This window comes from Scylla paramamosain, chromosome 7 (assembly GCF_035594125.1).
Source record: "Scylla paramamosain isolate STU-SP2022 chromosome 7, ASM3559412v1, whole genome shotgun sequence".
NCBI lineage: Eukaryota > Metazoa > Arthropoda > Malacostraca > Decapoda > Portunidae > Scylla > Scylla paramamosain.
Genome location: NC_087157.1, coordinates 32,400,026 through 32,420,615, shown reverse-complemented (window position 1 = coordinate 32,420,615; position 20,590 = coordinate 32,400,026). Strand labels below are relative to the sequence as shown.

The following is a 20,590-nucleotide window of genomic DNA, read 5'->3' as shown; positions in this document are numbered from 1 at the left end:
AGAGAGAGAACAGACACAGAGACGGACAGACATACAAACTGAAAACACAAAAAAACAGCGACAAAAAGACTTACAGACAGACACAATCAAGCAAAAGCGTAGAGGGGCAGGATATCCGATATACAGAGAGAAGAGCAATCAACAGCTGGAGAGGAAGCCAGATCAAGGGAATGACAGACCGTAAATACATGACAGCCACAGCAGAGGCACCCTGTACATAACATGAGGTGGGGAGGTGAGGCAAAAAAGTTACGCAGGTAGAAAAAAAAAAAGAAACACACACACACACACACACACACACACACACACACACACACGTACAGTCATAGTAACAAGTCGAGTAATCAGCGGCACTCACTCCTATTGCGCGTTTCTCCTCTCGTTTCTAAGTCTTCTGGTGTGCTGACAGTCAGAAATCCTAATTACTTTTCTAAGTATTGGCTGGGTAGGTTGGATAAGGTTAAGTTAGGTTAGGTCAGGTTCGTTTTAGATCAGATGACAAAACCTTACATGACATAACCTTTACGAGAGGAGATTAAAGCTGTTAAATCTATATTCGCAAGAGAGGTACATAATAACAGGGATCTTACAAATTATTAGGTGGCATAAAAGATATAATAAGGATGATGTGGACAAAATCCTTATGAATAACGAAAGGACTAGATGTAGTGGGTGCAAACTTGGTGAATTTTGCTGGGTAGAGAGAGAGAGAGAGAGAGAGAGAGAGAGAGAGAGAGAGAGAGAGAGAGAGAGAGAGAGAGAGAGAGAGAGAGAGAGAGAGAGAGAGAGAGAGAGAGAGAGAGAGAGAGAGAGAGAGAGAGAGAGAGAATTTCTCAAAATGGAAGCACCATGGAATGGACTTCGTAATCAGGCTGCTAGTGTCGAGTCAATAAGGGGCTTTGAAAGAAGGGAGGGGGAGGGGGCAATAAAGGCAGGTATGCTATAAATTGGCTGTCACGTGCAGACCTACTGGCTTCCAACAGCTTCCCTTACGTTCTTATGGTCTATCTTATTTTTGCCTTTCTCCACAAAATGCAATAATAATAAACAAAATTAAATTGAATAATATGCATAATGGTACTCAGTCAATTTCACATCACCTCGGCCACGTCGCTGTCACTGATCTGAGAAAGCGCACGCACGCAAAGGTTTGATTATCTAGGTGTCACTGAATGGGAAGGATGTCATAGGGAGGGGTGTCATGGGTAGGGGTGTCATGGGGAGGGGTGTCATGGGGAGGGGTGCCATGGGGAGGGGTGTCACAGAGAGGGAGGAGGTGGGGGGTGTGGGAAGAGGGGTGGTGTAGGAACAGCTGTACCAGCAGAGCTCACCACCAAACAGCACACACCTGCGACTAACCACTCAGTTGCCAGGTCGGTACTGTAGTCTCTCTCTCTCTCTCTCTCTCTCTCTCTCTCTCTCTCTCTCTCTCTCTCTCTCTCTCTCTCTCCTATATGACCATAAACCTGATAGAAGGATGGAAATTGTAATAATCACTTTTTTTTCAGTACCGAAGCAGCACCACCGCTCATGTCCGTGGTGTTCTGACATAGGGGCGTGCAGCTCCCTGGGTTACTTGTCTCCCCTCTCTCTCATCACACGTTCAGGGTCAATATTTTGAAACGCTTTATTTTCTTGTCACGTGTATTTTCAAAGGCCAGAGAGACGACTGGTCGGATTATTAAGGTGTTTATTTTCCCTTTAATTATATTGAATCCTTTCTAAAGTACTATCAAAATCCAAAAGACAGTCCTGAAAACCCCGATAACTACGTACCACTGTAATGTTGAAAATACAGTCGAGATAAAACGCCTGAGAGAGAGAGAGAGAGAGAGAGAGAGAGAGAGAGAGAGAGAGAGAGAGAGAGAGAGAGAGAGAGAGAGAGAGAGAGAGAGAGAGAGAGAGAGAGAGAGAGTCCCGCATGATATACAAGTATGATTTCCTCCAGCACCTCTATTCTACCACATCATATCTTACATTTTGCATGACACGTCGGCATTCGTAAATTATTCAAGCAGACCATGTTAGTAATTAATAATACATTCACACTACGCCGTTGAAGAGTGGCAGCAGTCTGGCGCCGAAAGCGTGCAGAGGTCCTGTCCTCACCCACCGTGCATGTATAGTCGTGGTCAACATTCACCTAACCCTCAGCATTGACTCCCATTACGTTTTTTGTTTTCCCTCTAACCTGAAGGAAATCAAAGTTATCAGGTTCTGTGAGGAGGCTGTCAGAAGATGAAAGGGCTGTGACGGTCACTGATGAATACAAGTGCGTGCGGTCTGTGTTACCAGTGATGGCACGGTACTGATTTGGGCTGGCAGGACAGTGGGGTCATCTCTGAGGCCTTTGAAAATAATCCTTATGAGTGCCTGAAGATTCTTAAAACATGGGCCTTGTGTGATTCCTGTACGCTGGATTTAACATGCCCCATACCTTCACCTACACCCACAACTCATCGCTCCAGCTTGTCTACACCTACATGCTTCCCCACAAAAGCTCATACAGCGAAGTTTTTTTTTTCTTTTGTTTTTGTGTTTATGAGAGAGAGAGAGAGAGAGAGAGAGAGAGAGAGAGAGAGAGAGAGAGGAGAGAGAGAGAGAGAGAGAGAGAGGAGAGAGAGAGAGGAGAGAGAGAGAGGAGAGAAGAGAACGAGAGAGAGGAGAGAGAGAGAGGGACGATGAGAGAGAGAGAGAGAGAGAGAGCGCGCGCTTGTTGCTCACTGGTTTCAGATTTCTTCATTTATTGTTAAAACATTTTCCAAGTAAATGAATGCAATGACTATCAACATTAATCAATCAATGTTAACATTAGTTTTATGTTCTGAGTTTGATGGATGCAAAAAATTGAAGTATACATATATAGTACACTTTCTTGCTAATAAAAGATTATCAAATTCATTGATGTCAAAAATAATAAATTATATGAGCTCAACTAGGTGAGAAAAGCACAGTGGAGTGAGAGATGTACAAGACTAGATGTAGTGTGAGGTAAGTCAACTGCTTCAAGTTCAACAACTTTCTTTGGAGGAGAGGGGGTATAAACAGAAAAAAAAATAATAATAATAAAATTATATATATATATATATATATATATATATATATATATATATATATATATATATATATATATATATATATATATATATATATATATATATATATATATATATATCCTATTGCACTTTATATAAAAACCTAATACAGTCACCTCTTAACATCCACAGGGGTTTGATAAATGAGATACTTATGTATGTTGAAAATCAGCAGGTATTTGCTAATCCTCTTAGAAACACCACTAGACACTCCATTTCTTGTACAAATAAAGGAAATCCTATGTGCAAGTTTACACTCAATATAATTTATATTTCTGGTATGGTATTAAAAAAATTATAATTATGAAGACTGGCTGGTCCCATTATAACTCATCCCAGCTCCTTCCTCTGCGCTACACATGTCACTGCCAATAAAACATGTGTACAGTGATTGAACACACTGCCCATTGAAAAATACACTTTGCCACCAAAGATGCAGACCCTGACTGTCATTACGGAAGTATGCAGGAAGTGTTGATGTGGCAATTTAATTAAAAAGACAAGAGCTGTGGTTGTTTATGACATAAGCTGCATTTTATGAACTCTGAATCTCAAAGTAACACATCTGAAATGGCATGGTGAATGGCTTTTCTTTCATTAGTGTGGTACTGTACCACCACTGATGCTGTTACAGAAGTACTGATTCATACCAAAATATAGGTCTTGAATAATCCTCTATTAATATTATGTATTAATTAATTATACTTATTCATTCTTAAGGAAACAAATTAATCTTTGAACAATATTGAATATATATATATATATATATATATATATATATATATATATATATATATATATATATATATATATATATATATATATATATATATATATAAAGATCATTCAAGATACAATTTGAGTGGTTATTTATGGTAGACAACAATCCTGTAAGTCACTACCAGCACTGCCTCACTATGAACAAAGGAGCACTAAGGCTTGGCAACATCTGATGATAATGTTCCTATTGCACTTGATCAACAATATTAATCACATGGATTTATTTTATGTAGGAGGGACACTGTGGAGTGAGCTGGCTTTGCCTATGATAATGAATTACTGCTATATAAAAGGACCAAGTTGCTTGAGGCAGCTTAACATTGCTGTAGGGGAAGAGAACGGCAATGGTTGTGGTGCAGTTGCACTCAGGTGCAATGTATGTTACACTCTGCATGAAACACTGACACTTATTGAGTTTTCACAGCAGACACAAGACATATAGACACTAACATAATTAGTACAGTGGGAAAACCATGAACGTTTTGGAATGATGTTACATTTTGCCAATAGTGAATAATCATCATTCTTTCTACCTATTGAAAGAAGGTACACATGCTCATATGTTAAGCTTCTTAATTTCACTTATATCTGACAATGGCTGAAGCAAAGGAACAACACATGGATAACTTGGTGCTGACAACCTCAAGCCAAGCTCCTACATTAAACTTCAAACTGGTTCCTCAACTTAGTGTACATTTAGTAAGAAAGAAAAAAATAAATAAAAAAAAAAAGTCACCTGTTATGTTACATGGCATATTAGCCTAAATGGCTTTAATGTACAGAAATGTCTAAGGAAAATCCTATTAGAAGGTTAAGCAGTGGCACTTGGTTTATTTTTAAAAAGCTATAAAGCACTTTCACATAACCAGCAACTATGTGACATTTATTCAAAGATTTACAGAATTTCTTTGAATAAATGGTTTAGGGGATTGAACAAACTGTTGAGTGCAAATTAGATTATTCAGCAATGGCCAAATGTAATTATTACTACTGTCTGAAACAGCTATCTTACCAGAAACATTACCCATTATTCATGTTATTTTAGTTTCTTTCCATCACCCCAAAAATTTTTAACTTTTCCCTTATTTGGGATTATTCACCCCGTTTCCCAGAACACTGCACTACACCCCACAAACAAGGCCATATGGAGGACTGTTAAATGTGAGAAACATCTCGCAGACTGTAATTCGTGATAACTAATCTGTCATCATCAAAGCAGTGGTGTGAATGTACCTGGTACAAGCAGGTGTACTGACACTCTACCGTCTGGTGTACACCTAGCTATGGTGCGGCAAGCACTCGTGACACCTGGCAGTCTGGGGTGCTTATTCCTACGTCACCCACATCTCACGTCACAACTCCTAAAGTCATAAACCCTCATCACTTCCGTCTGTCAAAGGACGAGACACCCATGACGGTAATCTCACCCCCAACACAGCCTTCATCTAGCAGAGTGTACCATACTGAGGTCAACGCCACATCACCACCCGCCCCGGCACGCCTTGCTATCACTCCCTCCCCACCCCCGCCTGCCGGGCAACGGGGCACTACATGACGGTCATCGGCTCACCTGTCTGGGTGCTCATGCTGGGTCGCGGGGAAGAAATGTCAGAGCTGCGAATTACACGGCGGCCGGTGAGTCACTGGCTGGAGGTGCTGGGGTGGAGGTGGAGGCGGAGGCAGGGGGCGAGGGGGGTGCCGTGCTGTTCTGAGTGACGGGGATATCTTCACTCATTTCCTACGTCTACATGAAACTAACACATCCCTTTATATGTATAACTCATTCGTTTTGTCATGGTTTTAAATATATCAGATTTTCTGTTGTAATGTCATGACGTACGCACATCTCTTTCCCTTCTGTATAGAATTTCCCATACAGAGGGAAATTTTCCTTTTTAAAGTACTCTCTTTTCTTAACCAATAAAGTATAACATAAATATAAAATAGAACTAAAAAAAAATAATAATAACGGGTTAACGCAACGCACCAAAATAAAAAAAAATATTAAGCCCGTTTGAAACAAAGAAGAGTTAAAATATGAACTACGAGGTGATAAGCTGCAGCATTTAACTGAATATCATAAGTTGAAAAATCAAGCAAAGGTCAGTTGACAGATATGAGTGTTATGGGTGACGATGAAGTGTCAACATGGCAACAGGGAGGCGTCACGTGCAATGCTGAGGCACCAAAACAACGCCTCCCTTGTGCACTGCCAGCCTGACAGGGGGTAGGCAGGGACCCCAAGGTAATAATTATTGCTATCACTGAATTGGGTGTATGTATTGTGTTGTCATTAAGGTACTACTTTTCAGTACCTTCATTATTGCTATAATTATGAAATCAACGTTTATTTTCCGCCACTTTCAATGTTTATTTTAACTACCACTGACACGTGGAGAAGAAGCAAGGTTGTCCAAACATGATTATACTACGCTGATATTTAGTAGGTAAGATTTCTCAAAACTTCTACCATTTTCAGTTTTATGTTTTTTTTTTTTTCGTTTTTTTTTTGTACATTACTTAGATTAGTAAATCATGCCAGAATCAGCTCTGTATTTTATTGCTATAGGTTACAAGCCCAAAGCTTGTAGCATATAGCAATTTTAGGCCTTGATAAACAGAGCAAGGGATACCTATGGGATGTTAGAGGTGGTGTGACAAAGTTGTTTTCCTGCTGAGCATGGTGTCTAAAATTTGCCTGGAAAAAAAAAAAAAAAAAAAGGGGGGGGACTAACCCTTACCAAACTAACCACAATTAAAAATGGGTTTGTTGGCTTGATATAAGATCTTATATGTTTTACATACTATTTCTAAGAGCTGGTCAGGGTATTTTGGCGTTGTAAGATTTTGCAACTTTTGGTCCAAAACTTTTGATGTAGGAAGAGTTTTAAGGATCAAAAATTTTTCTTTTTATTCAAGAGCCAGTTCTGTAATATCACAAGTATTAAGAGGACTATATTTTTTTTCAAGAACATGGATACAAATTTGCAGTACCAAAATAAAATAAAAGTGGCCCAGCATCACCAGGCAGGCCCTTACTAATATTATGAAGAGAAATCTGTCTACCTATCTCTCAGTATACCAGGCCAGCACTCCCACATGGGATGGCCCGGCACAAGGGACAAGGCACACACATCATTCACTCACAGTTAAGAAATATATGAGCCAAGAACATCCCTTTAATCTCATAGGAGGAGGTTCTTGAACATGTAAATGCCATGTATTTGTTTATTCTTTCAGGTTTTCTAAGGGCCAACACCAGGGATGATTGAGATATAAGGGATACCAGTTGATTTATTTAACCTATTTGTAATATGGAATATTAATCTGTTGAACCCATTTATAATATCTTTAATTGTGATTGATATTAATTACTGGTGAAATTGTTATGTCTTTATGAATCAAATCACCTACAGGAGAAATTCAGGCCAGGGTACATTAGGAAACCCAAAATATAATCTTGCTTAAAATCCATGAAATGCTGCAACCAGCCCTGCTCATTCACAGGTGGTTTGTTACAGAAGTTAATCTCTGAATCAGCTGAATCACAGTAAAAAAACAGAAAACTAATTTTATTTCATCAGTCATGTGAAAACCTCTTTTTGCATATCAACCAATGTCTTTAGGGTGTGGATGAAAGATGGATAATATTTTTTAATTCCCTGGCTGTATGCAGTAACTTGTCAACTTGAACTGCCATTTGCCAATTCAGGTTCAGTGATTACTACTCCCATTGTGACCAAAGTATCATTACTAGCTAAGGTGTCTAATGTTACTGTCCAAATATAATGCCATTCTTATACAATGCATTTTAATACAATATTATATCCAGTCACTTTTATTCACAGGATGGAGGAAAACAGCACTGCAACAAGCCAACCCAAGTGTGCAAGTAGAACAAAGCAAGGAGGGAATGATCTCAGTACAGACATGTCCAATCTTTCTGTAGGGTAAGAAATAATGCTCTGCTTGAAAGGACAAGTCTGTACAATGAAAAGCTTTAGTTTGTAAGGAAGTTATACCTCATCTTCTCAAAAGATTTTATATACATACAAGGATGGAACCTGTTTTTACACAAGTATGTATAGATTGTGCTTCATGTAAAGTTTTTATATAAGATTATGTAAATTTTGCAGATTCACAAAGTAAACTGAGTGAATTGAGTGATAAACTGGCTTTACTTGTTATTTCCATTGTCTTCCACACCAGAGAGACAAAGAGGACTGACTTTTTACCATGGGATGACTACTTCATGGCTGTGGCCTTTCTTAGTGCCATGAGGAGCAAGGATCCTTCTTCCCAGGTGGGGGCATGTATTGTCAATGCTGACAAGAAGATTGTGGGCATAGGTTATAATGGGATGCCCATTGGATGCAGTGATGATGAGCTACCATGGAACAAGGAATCTTTGGATCCATTGCAAACTAAATATATGTATGGTATGTAAATTATAACAAATGTGTGTTATTTGTTTTTAAATTTTTTGAGTTTATAGGAGGATGCAGTGCTGAGTATGTGAGATGAAGACAGAGGAGAGCAAGAAGATCACCATATGTTAGGACAGGAGTAAATGGACACTTGTGCTATAGCCATCCTAGGGGAATAGGGTCTTGTGAACAGGTGTCTAATATCGACGGTTGATTACAGATTATTTCTCTCTCTCTCTCTCTCTTTCAAGGTATGACATTTTTGTTTTATTTAAAAAAAAAAATGCTTTCAGTAAAATCAAACAAAACTAAACTGAATAGCGTACAAACTTTATTAAACATTAAACATACAAAGATATTCAAATTCTTCCAGTTATTTAGTGATTCTTGTCATATATAGTTACAAAATCAGATGTAGGAGTACAGGAATAGGAAAATACATGCTTGTTTACTTGTTTGAAATATGTTGACAATATTTCTGTATTTTGTTTCAGGGTTATAGAATCTACAATATCTTTTAAATATTTTGTGTATCACCTGAATCAGCATTGTGGGTCTAGTTGACATCTTTCAGGACAATGTGATGTGAACATGCAATGCCTGTTTAAGTTGACCTGAAGGCAAGATAAATTTTGGCCATGAAAGGCCTTAACTGAACCATGAGAGGACTCATGACCAAGAGCACAGAAGGACAGTGCCTTAGTTGCTGGAACCGTGCCATTCTTTGCCACTGCCAGCAATGTAATGCTGCCCTTGAGCAACCCACAGAAATACCTAGAAATTGATCTAAGGATGGTATAAGTCATGAGAGGCCTTTACTTGGGGATGAAACTCCCTGACCAGGAGAACCGTGAGATGGGTGTCAGGTCATGAGATCATTTTTGGATCTTTTTACTCTTGTTTATTACAGTCAAGGGATGTGTTGGTGAGACACACTGAGAGATACAGAGCTGGATATCATTGTGAAGTCACCATAACATGGCTTTTAATTACATAAATATATTCATAAGGAACGGCATACTCAATCAAATATCTTATCTAGCTTCTGTTGGTATTTTCCTTTATTATTCATGGAAAGTACAAATGTATAGATGTGCATTGACAAAATATACGAAGTAATTTCCTTTCAGCCTTTATTCATGTATTAAAGCTTCTACTAACATGTTATTCTCTTTTAAACTTTCTTTGCTTCATATTTTCAAAAATATACATTTATCTGTTTTTGCTGACTATCTTTGATGCCTCACTTCATTTGGGAGTATTCCCCAAGGCAGGGGCTATAGTAGAAGAGCCTCTACCTCTCCTTACGCAAACATTCCCTTCTTGTTCAAGTGCTTGTTCCCTACAAACACCTCTTTCATACATGTATTCCTTTGCCTTGTCCTTTCATCTTTCAAGTGGCCTTCCTCTCGTATTAGCATCTTCAGCTTTGCTTGTATACTCTTTCTTTACAAGGTCTCTGCTCTTTATCTTTTTAATATGGCCACACCATCTCAGTGTTTTTCTTTTCACCCTTTCTACCTCTCCAGAACTCATACCATATCTCTCTTAAATATTTTTGTTATTCTTACTCTCTTATCTAGTCATTCCTCATGTTCTTCACAAATATATCATTTCCACAGTATGCACTCTTGATTGTTGTGCCCTGTTCCATGTCCAGGCCTCTGATCCATACATCAGTGTTAGCTGGAAAATAGCCTGTCAAATCTCTCTTTATCCATATATTTATTTCTCCTTTTTGTGGCAGTTGCAAGTGAACCAGTGACAGACCTACCTGTCACAACCATCTCACCTCTCCATTTTTACCGAGCATTGTTCACAGATACTGAAACACTTCCTTCATTTTCCCTCCAGTAACCACCACACACATTACTACAGCTGGCACACTCACTGTATAAGATATTTTAGAATTACCAAAAAGTGCTAGTTATTAATGGCAGTACCTACATACATTGCCATATTGCCATCAGTACTCAAGCCACTCCCAGCTTTCTCACAGCCCACTTAGCCATTTCTCTTTTACCTTATTGAAGGCTTTCTCTTTATCAGTGAAAATGAAGTCCAGTTCCTTTGTATTTACTGAATGCTTCTTCTGCATCCACTGCATTATGAATTTTGCCTCAGTGGTCTGTATGCCTGGTTCCATATTGCTTGTGCAGGACTATATGTTACAATTATGAATTTTTTAAGTGTTTTCAAAATACTTACATAAATCATATTAATTTTTATCATCTTGGTACATGTAGTTGCATTACTTTTTTTTTCCCCAATTTTAAAGAATTTTTATTTGTTTTTACTTATATTACATAGTATAGATATTGTTAATTTTTCTTTTTTTTAGTTTTGTATTTGCCATCTTCCACAGTATGTCATGCAGAAATGAACGCCATCATGAATAAGAACAGTTCTGATCTGGCTGGCTGCTGTGTCTATGTTGCATTGTTCCCTTGCAATGAATGTGCAAAGTTGGTCATACAGGCTGGAATTAGAGAAGTTGTTTTCTTTTCTGACAAACACCAACAGAAGCCAGAGACTGTGGCCAGCAAGAAAATGCTGGATATGGCAGGGGTGGCATACAGGTAGGCCTCCCCAGACTGCTCACAATGTATTATTATTATTATTATTATTATTATTATTATTATTATTATTATTATTATTATTATTATTATTATTATTATTATTATTACTATTGGGGGCTGGTGTGATACAGTGGGGGCTACATGTGCTTTGGGAGCTGAGAAGTCCTCTGGTGCACAGGTTCAAATCTTGGCCACAGTCTGAGGTAGGAAGGGCATCCACTCAGGATAACCGTTCCCAAATGCCATATCAAAGTCCTTTGTTAGGGGGCACTGACCTAGCCCTGATAAACTAGGGAAACCAGATGTAAAACAAAACAAAAAATCAGTATTCTTCTTCTTCTTCTTCTTCTTATTATTATTATTATTATTATTATTATTATTATTATTATTGTTATTATTATTATTATTATTATTATTGTTATTTTATTGTTATTATTATTATTATTATTATTATTATTATTATTATTATTATTATTATTATTATTATTATTATTATTATTATTAATATCATCATCATCATCATCATCATCATCATCATCATCATTTTACCCTGTAGTATGGGGACAGCTGTCCACTCTGTGGTTGGGTTAGAAGAACACTGTATTGCACCATCTTAAAATACTGAAAACCAGCCAACAGTTAGTAGGGATTGAAGTAATACAGCAAACACTCCTCTCCTTACAGACAGTACACTCCCTCACAGAGGAAAATAGAACTGAATCTTTCATTAAAAGAACAAGAAAAAAGTGAACCAACAGCAGATATCACACAGTCCTCTGAGAGGTAAGGTTGATTATGGGGGAGTAACATGACCCACAAACAATTTGTTTTAATGCATGGAGATAAATAAAAAAAAATCATCCCTGTTGTTGCTTCTGAATATAGAATTCAAGATATAATTTAACAAAAGAAAACCATGAAAAGAGGAACAGTGACTATGACACCAAGCACTTACATGTATATGCATCTGTTTAATTCAAATGTAATCATACTAGCATAAGAAAACCAGTATGACATGACTCCTTAAAAAGCATAAGGAAAAATGAGGAATGTAAACCATCAGTTCAGGAGGGAAAACAGGTGTTGGTGTAGGAATGATTCAAGACAAAAGTGGGGAATAAATTGAAAAGCTTCAGAGGTGTACGAGTATAGAATTTATTTCTACTTAATAATGTAGTTGCTGCCCTTTTGAATCTGAACATAATAACAATGGTTGATACATTCAAGTGAAAGAAGAGTGTCACTCATTTTGTCTATTAGTATGGGATCTAAAGTTGGCACAAAGGTCATTTGGGCTTCATGACCTACTGTGGCATAAAAGAAAGTGTGCTTTGAGAGATATCTGAGAGGAAACATTTATTATATTAAAAATCACATTTACATCTGTATCCCATCAAAATCACATTTGGTCATGATGTGTAGAGAAACCACTTTTAGCATCTTGTAAATGGTGTCTAGCCTCTTATTTTTTATATAAAAACTCCATGTATTATATAATAAACATGTGGCTCAGGGTGTCTAATACCTTAAGGTGGGTTAGCCTAACAGAAAGAATGGCAGAAAGTGAAATAACTAGGTGAGTATATATGGATATCATGAATGGTGGAAGGTGTTGTAGAGGTATATTACCTTATATGAAATTGGAGGATACAATGCTAGATTATAGTGAAGGGAGGATGAAAGCATTAGAGCTTGTAAGGAGATAATGTCAAAAATAGGAGTAAATGGGACCTCTTCTGTCATGGCTGTCTCCTTAGGTGGAGTTCTTTGTAACAGGAATCAAACAAATGTAGATAGATTGATCAAAATACATTAATACATTGATCTCCGCAGAAGAATAACTTTAAGTTTTCAACACTTAGGTAGTTTCTCACATAAATTAGTATTTTTCTAGTTAAAAAGAAATTTTGCAAGTGAATAAGGTGGCTTGTGCTTTCTAAATTCAACACTTTCAGGGACCAAAACAGCAAAAGAAAGGATTACTTGTCTTGGGAGGAGTACTTTATGGCCATGGCACATCTCTCTGCTCTCCGCAGTAAGGATCCCATCACTCAGGTTAGCATGATAACCACAGAACTGTTACTGGCAGCTGCACTAAATTCCAACACATTAAATTACATACTTTTGAAAAACCACATTGTGTTGACTCTCTCTCTCTCTCTCTCTCTCTCTCTCTCTCTCTCTCTCTCTCTCTCTCTCTCTCTCTCTCTCTCTCTCTCTCTCTCTCTCTCTCTCTCTCTCTCTCTCTCTCTCTCTACTTTCATGCACTTTTAGTGTGAATTTGTGTTATGTCTGCTCATTTCAGGTATTGTAACTTGATACTGATAGAGTGATGCCTGCCTTGGGCATGAAAGCTCTATTATCACAAAGTTATATTTTGCTCCCTCTCATTTACAGGTTGGGGCTTGCATAGTGAATTCTAAGAAGAAAATAGTTGGCATAGGTTACAATGGCATGCCTTTGGGCTGTAGTGATGACCTCATGCCTTGGGGCAACTCCAGCAGCAATAAACTGGAGACCAAATACATGTATGGTGAGTAAGCAACCATGTTTTAACACACCATATCTTCTTGCTCAGCCATAAAGTGTAACAAAGCTTTGATGTAGACTTATGATTACATCAGACATTATATTTTTAAGTATACGGAATAGTAGGTTTGTGTTCATATTTGAATGAAAATTGGTATATACCAATGTTCATTCAAAGACGTACATAAAGTCTTCAACTAACTTCAGCATTAAGATTTTTTTTTATGTTTGTCAGAATTTCATATTTTGCTCTTGATTACTTAAATTTACCTGGCCACTGTATATATTAAGATTTTAATTCTTTTGGTTTTTAATGATAGGTTGGATATTGGAGATAGTTTGGTAGATTGATTGGTGACATGCATGCAATGACATTCACATATGAGGTATACTGTGGCATCTATGAGGACTTTAATGGGTAAGCACCACTCATCCTACTTACTGTATAGCAGACAAATAAAACATCAACATCACAGTTATTATTGTTGCATTACCACATCATAAAAGAATAACCAAAATTATTAGTAACTATTCTTGTAGCTGGCAATGAACAGTCTGATAGGACCAACTCATCACTGATAGAGAATATGAATAGCTACTGTTGGATAATGATGTGGCACTGACAAGGTGGTTGGTGATCCTAGTTGTTACTGGTTCACTGACTCATTTTTGAGTCCTTGCTAGATCAGGTGTACCCTAGCCATTATAGCTTATACATTGTGTCTCATTATTACATAGGAAAAAAAAGTAAAATAAAGTACTTTAAATATCACAATGAAAAGTACTCTTCAGAACTAATGTGATGTAGTAACCACCTTATTTGATGGCATATAAGTTGTATGGGCATATAAGATGCACCCCCATTTCAACAGGGCATATTAAGGAGATTTTTTTATTTATTTATTTATTTTTTTATGCATTTAAGCATTTAATGTTTAAAGCAAGCTAGCAGTGCAGCTAAACAAAAAAAGCAAGCAATCAAATAGTAAAAATATCCTACATGACTGCAGTAATAAAACAGAGGTAGTGGCCTAGTCATAGAAGCGAGGTGAAGAGCGCACTCTAGCTGCTGAGATGTCAACAACACACTTGGCACATCACTGAAAAGGGCCTCATTTTCATTTACAACATTTGCTTACATCATATGGTTGAAAAATATGATATAGCACCCTTGCCTATAATACCATAGTGTAAATCTTCGGTGTACAAGCAAAGGAGATTTCAAAATTAAATCTATGGGAGGCCTCACATTCATATATAAGATGCAGGATGATTTTTTAAACCATTTTTATGAAAAAGGTGCATCTTATATGGCATTAAATACAGTAACTATTCCAGCTAAAAAAAGAGGCTTAGTTACAAAAGTTGCAATGAGCCTAATCACTATTCCAGTTAGCACCACAAATTCTATTTTACACACCTGTTTGTAGATCTTTGTGACTGATATGAATCTGAATAATGATTTTGTCAATGCTGTATATCATGTGAATCTTGTTTCCAGTGTGTCATGCTGGAGTTAATGCTATCATGAACAAGAACTCCTTTGATGTATCTGGCTGCACTCTTTATGTGGCTCTCTTCCCTTGCAATGAGTGTGCCAAGGTGATCATTCAGGCCGGTATCAAAACCATCATTTATGCATCAGATACAAACAAGGACCAGGCCTCCATTCTTGCTTCAAAGAAAATGTTGGACATGGCTGGCATTAAATACAGGTGAGTTACAAAGTTTATCTTGTGTCTTTTGATTTTGTTTCACTCTGATCCATTTCCTTGCCATTCATTTCTTGGTGCTTTCCGAGACTACCTAGATTACACACTCTCTCAGTGAATATTAAATATTCACTTCAGCAATCTGAGTCAATGTAGTATCATGCTTGTAACTTATAAGACTCTCCACCATTTGACTACTTTAGAAAAAAACATGTTTTATTATTATCCAAATTGACAACTTTATTTTTGTTCAGATTTATCCCTAATCACTAATCTTTAGAACTAAGATTTGTATTCAGTTAGGTCAAATGTGATGTTTAAAGAACAAAACATAATTATGAGAGCAACATTTGTTCCTTGCATGTTCTGCACTAAAGGCTTATTAAAGCTTGATGGCATCACTTTTAACCTCAAACATGCACTAATCATCTCTCTCTCTCTCTCTCTCTCTCTCTCTCTCTCTCTCTCTCTCTCTCTCTCTCTCTCTCTCTCTCTCTCTCTCTCTCTCTCTCTCTCTCTCTCTCTCTCTCTCTCTCTCTCTCTCTCTTAAAAGAATTGCTATAACATACCTCTTACTTCCCCTTCCTTCCCCCTCCACTTACTATACCTATTTTATAATCATTTTTTTTCTTGAATTTATGAGTGTCTGTGCAACCTTACACTACATCTTAAGTGACCATCTCTTTCAGCTCTTATCCTCCTGTTTCATTTTGGGAACAGCAATGTGAGTCAGCTTTTAGATTTTATTAATTATTTATTTATCTTTTCATTTATTTTATTTTATTTTATTTTACTTTATTTTGTTATTTAATTTTGTCTTGGGCCAATCTCCCAGACACACACAAAAACTCTTTAACAGGTTGACATCCCTTATAAAGAGAGGTAGCCCAGACAAGACAATATCATGACTCACTGTTACCACACCTTTTTTTTCTTCAGCTGTTAATTAAAAGTTGCATTTATATGAGTTGTATTTATAAATATTATTATTTATTTATTTATTTTTATTTAATTGCATGGTAATGATAGAGATAAGATTTTTAAGTATATTCAGTGTATGGTGGTTACACAGAGCAACAACCAAAGTTTCCTTAATGTATATACTGTATAAAGTTTATTTCAACCACAGTGCTTTTCCTAGGAACATAAGAACTACACTGGAAGAATAATTCTCATAGTGATAGTAGGTAGTATATGAATATTTCATTAGCAATATATATATATATATATATATATATATATATATATATATATATATATATATATATATATATATATACAGTGGAACCTCACTCATCAGACACCTCCCTTTTGGAACAAATTAGTTTTTGAACAAAATTTTGAATTCATTATTGCTTCAGTTGTGGTACCACAGTTCGGTTCGACAACAAAATTACTTAATTTCATACATTAAAAAACAGCAAAAGCTGCAGTTTATTATTGATTTATAGTTTCTATAAATATTTACTTCATTTATGTATATTTGGAAGAGAGGCACAGAGTGTAAGACAGTGATTCAATCTTTGAAATAAGGTAAGTGTGATCCCGTTGAAAAGCCTTGTAAACAAACAGCTTTTGGCACTCAGGAGTAATCTCGAGCCACCTGTGGCTCTTTCAGTGACCCACATTGCCATTGCTACTGCACAACTGCATTTTTCCAGTAACTTTTCTCAGCAGCAAGATGTCTAAGTGTTAAGATCACCTCTTTGTCACTCTGTAAGACTTCCCTTACTAGGTCAGCAATAAAGTGAATACCTGCACGGTCTGAACAGTAACTTCTGATGAGTTCTGTCTCACTGAGTTAATTCAATACATCCTTTCTGAATAAATCATTTGTGAGCTGGAGATGTTGTGAATATATATATATATATATATATATATATATATATATATATATATATATATATATATATATATATATATATATATATATATATATATATATATATTACTTATTTGTTTGTTTATTTATACACTAAACTCTACCTAAGTTGGAGCTGAATGTTTCAGGTATTGGATAAGTCAGACACTTTTGTGTCCTTGGATAAGTGTCAGATATGTCATATTGTCAATCAAGATATACGAGGGAAGTTGGAAACTCATGCACTTGCATAGACACCTGATACCATGGATTGTTCTCTGAGATATATGGGGAAAGTTGGATGCTCGGATAGACATTGGATCCAATGTACTATTCTACTGTAGAGCATTACATCTTGTGTTATCCAGAGTTTTCCAAACGAAGGAGTAGGAGAAAATAAGCACTAACTGAAATCATGTTTGGTTTTAACACAATTTCAAGAACAGAAGAAACTGTGGTGGATGCATAGTGCCACTGAAAGAGGCGAGTGTGAGGGACACTGATGCAACCATTGCTGTCATTGCTTAAGGAAAATTTTTCAAGATGCACTTCAGAAAAGATGGATGCATATTTGAATATTAAATATCAAATACATGATTCAAATATCAAATACTAATTTTTTCCCTATACTGTGCATAATAAATAACCACCTGATGTTTAAAAAAGTATGTGCACTAGGGGTGGACAAGAATTGGTATCTTGGATATCAACGATTCCGATTGTTGAGGGTGGTAGAATCAGTGATATCAATTCTGGAATTGATACCACCCAGCTCTGCCTCTTGTACCACACAGCACCTGGAACTGCTGGCTAGAAAACAATTCCATGCCAAGCCAACCTCTTACACCGTGTTGTGCAAGGGTGAGTACTTGCTAAACAATTCTGGTTCTCATTTCCACCCCAGAACCTACTCTCAAAGCGTGTGGCACACTGTAGTGAGTGCTCCCTAAATGATTGTGGTATCGGTTTCTCTCAAACCGCCAGAGAACTATTCTATTCCATACCATATATACAGTTACTCTTGCCTTCTGTACCCTGTTAGATTTATAGAGCATTCATAATAATACAATAATAATAATAATAATAATAATAATAATTATTATTATTATTATTATTATTATTATTATTATTATTATTATTATTATTATTATTATTATTATTATTATCATCATCATCATCATCATCATCATCATTATTGTCATTATTGTCATCATCTAATACTAGTACTATTTTTTTTTTTTTTTATGTAAAAGGACCACTGGCTAAGGACACCAAATATTTTGAATAAAAAAAAAAGGTCCACCTAATGCCAGGCCCCATAGAGATAGAATGATAAAAAAAACAGGATAAGTGTTTTGTTGTTGTTGCTGCTGTCACTGTTGTATTGTTATCTTACACCTGCATTAGGTTTATTTGGTAATAGCTGGGGAACCGTTAGTAGGAGTATCGATACTATTTAACAGAATTGATACCACTAACTGTGTGCCAGAATAGTTAGAATCAGTTCCTGGATAATTTCGTGTCCACGCCTAATGCACAATGGAAACACTACACCCTTTGTCCTGCATCACACACAACTGGCTTCTAAGACTACATCTACTTTTCCCCTGACAACTCAGATTTTCAGATATCTCGGATTGGGATTGGTGTCCCACCCAATTAATCCACCTTAGTCAGGGTTTACTGTATATATATATATATATATATATATATATATATATATATATATATATATATATATATATATATATATATATATATATATATATATATATATATATATATATATGTGTGTGTGTGTGTGTGTGTGTGTGTGTGTGTGTGTGTGTGTGTGTGTGTGTGTGTGTGTGTGTGTGTGTGTGTTTAATTATTTAGTTAATTTTTTTTGTTATTATTTTTTTGGGGGGAAAATACTGAATATGCATACTTCTCTTTCAGAGCTGACAACTTAAGCCAGAGGAAGATTGTCATAGATTTCAAGACAATTGACTGGAACTCCCGTTTCATGAATGACCACCAAAATGACCCGACTTGCCTGTGATAGAATGATGCTCCTTCCTGCCTTGTAACTTCTTATTTTTATGGGTATTACTGTCACTACCTTTGCTTCAAGATAGTTGTATACGAAGAGTGTCAGGGCAGATGAACAGAAATATTCAAGATCTAAGTCACGTGCTGACTTTGTTTCATCGTACTATATGTATGTAAGTGTATTTTCTTTTAATTTTGTGTTTATGTAAAGATTTTTATCACAAATTTAATCAGAATCATTCTAGAAGACATGACAGTCATTTATATGTAAGATGTCTATGCATTTGCATTATTTGTCCATTCTGCTAATTATTTACCACCTATATCCAAAGTTTGTGAAACTATATATGTAAGACAAATACTATTAGAATTATCCTACGTTCAAACATTCATATGACGTGTGTTGTGAGGGAGCAAGTTGGGATGCATATTCCCCATCTTCCTTCAGATATGAAACCTAGAGAAATTAGAGCCAATCAGGGGATAAATATAGTGTATATGATTTTTTTCTTGTTTTTATACATTGTCAAGTTTTATCTTGTGTATTATTTCTCCCTCTTTTGTTGTAACAGATTCTTATATTGTTGATCCTACTGCTCCAAGTAGTAGTAGCAGCAATAGTGGTAGTAGAAGTTGGGGAGTGCATTTTACTCAAGACCTACCAGCAAGCATGAAAAAATGGGCTGGGACAAATTGACTTATTGGCATCTCAAATGCATCTCTCCTCCTCACTCATGTTCTTAGCAACAATGACCAGTATTGCACAGGGTTGCCAAATTGGCCCTTTTTAGGTAAAAAAAAAACTCAATTTTGGCTTCTTTTCAAGCATTTGGCCAAAGTATAGTTAATTTGGTCTGAACTACCAAATCTGGCCTTTTTTTTGGCTTTTCTTAAATGTGTGGCTTAAATATAGGCATCTTTTTCAGTTCTCACAAGAGCTTAGAATTCTAGCTCCTCAGAGCTCCACCCACTTGACCCCTGAAAAACAGACCAGCGGAGTTGCCTGGTGTGCTGCCCAAGGAAAAAGTGTCACACAGTTCATTGGCAGTGTGTTCCTCACAGAGACCGCAGCAACTTTAATCACTCACTCCTTGAAGTATATGCTATTTAGAAGTGAATTGCTGGTCTTCCAGGCCTTGTGATATTGTCAATTGAATAAAAGTAAGCATATAAGGATGATTCTTTATATTTTTTTCTGATCAAAGGAAAAAGAGAGGCAGACACATTGATTATTCTTGTTTGATAGTTGTTACATTTAAAGAACAGGCATATAGTAATATGCCATAGCCTGGTTAAGATATTATGGGCCAAAGATGTCTGATGTTGGCCAATATGACTAGTAAAACTTGTTGCATGGTACTGTACATACAGCAGTTATAAAATGAAATGTTGAAGTGTCTCTTTGCTGATATTTTCACACTACTTACACATTTTGGGTGCATTCATCTCTTAGGTAGCCCTATTCATTATCCTATTCTGTCTTGACAGACAGCAAGTATCATAATATAACGAATTATGGTTTATTAGCGATTATGGAATGGATCAAGAGGAAACTGTGATGCAGGGAGCAGGTCTA

At 36.5% G+C, this 20,590-nt stretch overlaps 2 protein-coding genes across 24 annotated transcripts in view; one reads left to right on the top strand and one right to left on the bottom strand.

Annotated features, from left to right (window-relative positions):
* The window catches only part of LOC135102381 (tumor protein D52-like), a 135,517-nt gene extending 129,891 nt beyond the window's left edge, over positions 1–5,626 (bottom strand). For 4 of the 18 annotated variants that reach the window (XM_064007536.1, XM_064007529.1, XM_064007530.1 and 1 more), the window contains exon 1: positions 5,446–5,476. In XM_064007536.1, coding sequence (XP_063863606.1) covers positions 5,446–5,461 — 16 coding nt within the window. In that variant the 5' untranslated portion in view covers positions 5,462–5,476. Of the gene's footprint in view, positions 1–4,887; positions 4,919–5,445 lie in introns of those variants that run through there. The other 14 variants (XM_064007532.1, XM_064007525.1, XM_064007522.1 and 11 more) reach the window with 12 other exon arrangements.
* Positions 5,627–5,851: 225 nt separating this feature from the next.
* Positions 5,852–19,550, top strand: LOC135102380 (uncharacterized). 6 transcript variants are annotated; one of them, XM_064007517.1, is made up of 9 exons: positions 5,852–5,977; positions 7,724–7,825; positions 8,085–8,314; positions 10,668–10,881; positions 11,566–11,664; positions 12,837–12,936; positions 13,279–13,414; positions 14,912–15,125; positions 18,922–19,550. In XM_064007517.1, the coding sequence occupies exons 2-9, from the start codon at positions 7,725–7,727 to the stop codon at positions 19,022–19,024; spliced, it is 1,197 nt and encodes a 398-aa protein (XP_063863587.1). In that variant the 5' UTR covers positions 5,852–5,977; position 7,724; the 3' UTR covers positions 19,025–19,550. The 6 variants fall into 6 exon arrangements, with proteins under 6 accessions (XP_063863587.1, XP_063863591.1, XP_063863586.1 ...); XM_064007521.1 differs by having other exon boundaries at positions 7,724–7,953; XM_064007516.1 differs by lacking the exon at positions 5,852–5,977 and adding an exon at positions 5,984–6,120.
* The last annotated feature ends 1,040 nt before the right edge of the window (positions 19,551–20,590 follow it).